The sequence below is a fragment of the Anomaloglossus baeobatrachus genome, chromosome 4 (assembly GCF_048569485.1).
Source record: "Anomaloglossus baeobatrachus isolate aAnoBae1 chromosome 4, aAnoBae1.hap1, whole genome shotgun sequence".
Classification (NCBI taxonomy): Eukaryota; Metazoa; Chordata; class Amphibia; order Anura; family Aromobatidae; genus Anomaloglossus; species Anomaloglossus baeobatrachus.
In genome coordinates this window covers 25,034,326-25,039,546 of record NC_134356.1, presented here as the reverse complement: position 1 = coordinate 25,039,546, position 5,221 = coordinate 25,034,326, and the positions used below count along the sequence as shown (strand labels likewise).

The 5,221-nt window shown below is 44.3% G+C and overlaps 1 protein-coding gene across 1 annotated transcript; it reads left to right on the top strand.

The window, feature by feature from the left end:
* The first annotated feature begins 3,103 nt into the window (after positions 1-3,103).
* LOC142302784 (tripartite motif-containing protein 75-like) lies at positions 3,104-4,695 on the top strand. The gene is given in 2 exon segments (XM_075343894.1): positions 3,104-3,571; positions 3,574-4,695. Coding segments are annotated over 2 exon segments (1,590 nt in total).
* The last annotated feature ends 526 nt before the right edge of the window (positions 4,696-5,221 follow it).

Here is a 5,221-nt window from a genome sequence, read left to right as displayed (position 1 = left end):
GCTCACCTTTGTTGGTTGTGCGCCCCCGCACAACTTCAGTGAAAGCTTATCAGTCTGGAGTTCCTCCGAACAGATCCTATGTCCAGGCTTCCAAAGTCCAGATTAGGGGTATCGTTGTCGGCTACTGATTTCCACCGGCACCATGGAATTCAGGTTTTTGTTCCTCAATCCTCCAGCTAGCCAGCTGGATTTTTTGGTATGTCAGCAGGTCCTTTGCAGCTAATACCGATTCCCAACAGGGAGGGGGTATATGGATAATTCTTTCGGTCTATTATAGCGCAATAAGGCTATTTGCTGATATTAATTATTTGAACTTTATTGAATAGGCACTCCTATTATTACAACGCGTTTCAGCAGAATTGCTTTCATCAGGTAACTGTCTGTCTCTCTGTCTGTCTCTTTCCCTGTCTGCCTGTCTCTGTCTGTCTCTTTCCCCGTTTGTCTCTTTCCCTGTCTGTTTGTCTGTCTCTTTCCCCATCTGTCTCTATCTCTCTGTTTCTTTCCCCATCTGTCTCTTTCAAGGTCTGTCTCTTTTCCAGGTCTGTCTCTTTTCTTGTCTGTCTCCCCGTCTCTTTTCCTGTCTCTTTCCCTGTCTGTCTTTGTCCATCTCTTTGTCTGTGTCTTTTGCTGTCTGTCTCTTTCCCTGTCATCCTGTCTCTGTCTGTCTCTTTCTTTGTCTGTCTTTATCCAGGTCTGTATCTTTCCCCATCTGTCTTTGTCTGTTTCTGTCTGTCTCTTTCCCTGTCTGCCTGTCTCTGTCCCTGTCTGCCTGTCTCTTTCCCCGTCTGTCTCTTTTCCCGTATGTCTCTGTCTGTCTCTTTCTCCATCTGTCTCTGTGACATCCCCCTGACCCTTCACCGGCCCGGTGACGAGTATTTCCCAGGCCCCATGGGGTGCTCCAACTACATTGTGGAAGGCCAGGAAAATGGTTAAAAAAAAAATTAAAATTCACTTTGCTGCTCACCTGTCCCACCACAATCCTTTCTGCCTTCTCCACAATGGGCCAACTTTAACTATAAAATCGTTTGATTTTTCAGGTAAACTATTGTTTCACCTGTAGAATCGCACGGCCATTACACTTGGCACTATGGTTTTTCTTCTCAATTAGTTGTTACCACTAATTAATAACTAATTGTATTTACATTTGGACAACTCTATCAACGGAGCACTCAGATCATCTTGTGACCATTGCAGTCCCTGCACTCCCGCACTTCAAACGATCCTACTCTTTGGTGCGCTGTGTGTTGTTGTTTTTTTCAGTTACATGTTTATATACAGTATGTGCATATGCAGATTATCGGCCTATGTGAAAGGACCTTAAGGCCCTGTGCGCACTGGAAAATGGAATTTTCTCAAGAAAATTCCGCAGGTATTCAAAGTTTACCGCACCCGCGGTAAAAAAAAACGCGGCAAACCGCACCCGAAAACCGCAAGCGGTTTGCCGGGGTTTTGCCACGTGCGGGTTGGTATGTGCTTTATTGCATTCAATGCAATAAAGCACATTGAAAAAAAAAAAAAAAAAGTCATTTCATTCTGAGATAGAGAAATAGACAGAAGAATAGATAGAAGAATAGATAGACAGACAGAGGGATAGATAGGATAGATAGAAGGATAGATAGAAGGATAGATAGAGGGATAGATAGATAGAGTCCCTGTGAGCACACTCTGCATTTCCCACGGTCGGCAGTGAGTTCACATTACCGGCCGTGGGAAATGCCCTGGAGTTACCTCTGCTGTTTCGCTGCAAAGCTGCATTCAGCAGTGTCTGTGTCAGTCGCGGCTGGATGCAAGCATCGCAGGACGCCAGAGCTGTGGATTACACCGGAGCTTTGTTTCGGGAGGGGTTAATAAAAGGGTGAACGAGGCTTGTTTGTGTTTTATTTAAAATAAAGGATTTTTCGGTGTGTGTTTTTTCACTTTACTTACGGGTTGATCATGTCAGCTGTCTCATAGACGCTGCCATGATCAAGCCTGGAGTTAATGGCGGTGATCCACCACCATTAACTCCTTGTATTACCTTGACTGCCACTGCTACACGGCAGCAAGAAGAGCCGGGGACACTCCGGTACTGCCGCATAATGCATGCGACAGTCCCGAGGCAGCTGCGGCTGATATTCTCGGCTGCGGGAGGGGGAGTGAGGCGGGGGACATTAACCCTGCCCCTCTCCCTCCCCAGCCTGAGAATACCGGGCCGCCGCTGTGTGTTTACCTTGGCTGGACGGTAAAAATACAGCGGAGCCCACGTGTTTTGTTTTCTATTTTTCCGTTTGCTTTCTATGTGTGTTCTATGTGTCTGTGTCTGTGTTCTATGTCTGTGATGTCTGTGTGTGTCTGTGATCTGTGTGTGTTTACTCTCTGCTCCGCTTCCTCTTCCTGTAATGACATCACTTCCCTGCAAAACCGCAGGCAAGCGATGTACATTACCGGAGGTAAACCGCGAAATACCGCAGGGAATAACGTAGGAAAACGCAGTGAACCGCACAGAATTTGCTGCCTGCGTTATTCCCTGCAGGATTTCACAATTAGATTGGAGTCAATGGAGAGAAATCCCGCAGCGATGTGCGGAAAAGAATGGACATGCAATTGTTTTTGCTGCGGGAATCCCGCAGCAAAACATGCAGCTGTCAAAATCCGCCTAGTGCGCACAGGATTTTTTTTTTCCCATAGGTTTTGCTGGTGATTCACTGCAGAGATGTTATGAACATTTTCTGCAGCGAAATATGCAGCAAATCCGCAGAAAATCCGCGGCAAAATCCGGTAAGTGCGCACAGGGCCTTAAGGAATCTGTTGATAATTCAACAAGACATTTGATATAAGACATACAAGTATGACATTTTTCAGCAATATATAACCTGTATGCCCATATTAACAGTTTAAAAAGGTCAAAGTCGAGACAGATTCAGTTTAATAATGGGAATTTACCCAAAAGATGTTTCATACTGCAATAGTAAACATTTCATAACATCATAATTTCCGGGTTTGTTTTTAACCTTCATATCTACTCAGATTACTAACTACCTCTGTTAAATAAACAGTGTAAACCACTCTTTGGTGTCTAGGTGTGCAAGCACTGTACTTTCAATGTTCTCTTCCTCTGTCAGCCATGGCGTCTACTGATATGAGAGACGGGCTGAAGTGCTCTATATGTCTGAGCACTTCTACAGATCCTGTAATGCTGAGATGTGGACACAACTTCTGCCGGGTCTGTATTGATCGTGTGCTGGATACACAGGACGAGTCTGGAGTTTATTCCTGTCCTGACTGCAGAGAACAGTTTCAGGAGCGGCCGGCGCTGATGAGGAACTTAGCTCTACGTAAAATAATGGAGAATTTCCGGCATACTAAGCCTCATCAGAAGGTTATCTTCTGCACTTACTGTGTGGACTCTCCTGTACCTGCTGTTAGATCCTGTCTACACTGTGAGGCTTCTCTGTGTGAGAAACACCTGAGGGCTCACAGCAAATCACCAGAACACGTCTTATCTGATCCCAGCACTTCTATGGAGAAACGGAAATGTTCTGTCCATAAGAAGATCCTGGAATATTACTGCACTGAGGACGCGGCTTGTATCTGTGTGTTTCCTGCAGTTTGGCAGGGGAACACCAAGGACACCGGGTGGAGATGCTGGATAAGGTCTCAGAGAAAAAGAAGGAGAAACTGAGAAATATTTTCCAGAAACTGACCACAAAGAGAGAGAAGACTAAGGAAAAAGTTAGGAGTCTTGAGGAGCGCTGGAGAAAAGCTCAAGAAACGGCAGCCAAAGAAGCCGAGAGAGTCACTGCCCTGTGTACAGACATCAGGAGACGGGTGGACGACCTGGAGAAGAAGGTCCTGAGTGAGATCTCCAGGCAGGAAAAGGAAGAGTCACAGTCACTGTCTGCTCTGATCCATCAGCTGGAAATAAAGAAGGACGAGCTGTCCAGGAAGATGAGGCAAATTGAGGAGCTGTGTAACATGACTGATCCACTGACCGTCTTACAGGAACCAGACACCGGTGACTTGTGTGATCCTGAGGAAGAGGAAGGTGATAAGGACACAAGGGGACATGTTAAACCGCTCCATGATGGAGATGACCTGGATGTGGCTGTGATCTCAGAGACATTGAGCACTTTATGTGATGTAATAACAGGTATAAGGAGGGGGATCTATGTGGCAGGTTCTTCAGAAATATTAATGGATGTAAACACAGCTGCTAATAATGTCCACGTGGCAGACAACCTAAAAACTGCAATTTGGACTCGAAAAAATGAGAATCGTCCAGAAACAACAAAGAGATTCATGTGTAATCAGGTGATGAGCAGGAGGGGATTTACCTCAGGACGACATTACTGGGATGTGGAGGGCAGTAGATCAGGGGAGTGGATGGTGGGGATGTGTTATTCCCGCATAGACAAAAGGGGACGTCAGTCATACATTGGATATAATCACAAGTCGTGGAGTTTGTGGAGATATAATAATCAGTATTCAGTGATACATGACAGTGAAGTGATCCAGTTACCTGACAAGATCTCCAGTGATAGAGTCAGGATACATCTGGATTATGAGGCCGGGCAGTTGTCCTTTTATGAGCTGTGTGACCCAATCAGACACTTACACACATTCACTTCCACTTTTACTGAGCCCCTTTATGCCGCAATATATGTATATGAAAGTTGCGCGACTATATTTGAAGACTGGTTATGTAATTGGCCATAAGATTTGTAAATAACATTTTTGAAAATCTACGATATAATCTGTATTTTCTTAGTTGTTATATATGAGGTTGCATGAGATCTTGAGGGGAACCTGACATGAGAAGTCCGGGCAGCGTGAATCAGACACAGGCTATATTATTGCTGCCATTTTTTTTTTCTATGACACACTTATATATTTTAAAGAAGATGCACTTTGAATAGCCGGTTGGATGACCTGTGCGAGTCAGGGCTCTGATGATTACTCCTTGTAAGAATTTTAATCTCATATTAATTTTCAATAGTCTGTACTCATTAGAAGTAGTGTTATAGGAATTTTAGTCTCGTATTAATAGCGGGATATTATAAGTCTAATTATCTGTATTCATTATTCTGTATCTACTGATGTAAGAAGAAGGGGAGAGTAAGCAATTCCCCTTGACTTTGTTCATCTATGCTTCTCCTGTGAGGACAATATGGCAGAAGACGAAAGATTTATTCAAAGCCAAGAAATGTACTTTCTAAAATAGATTATTGTTACAAGTTCCTAA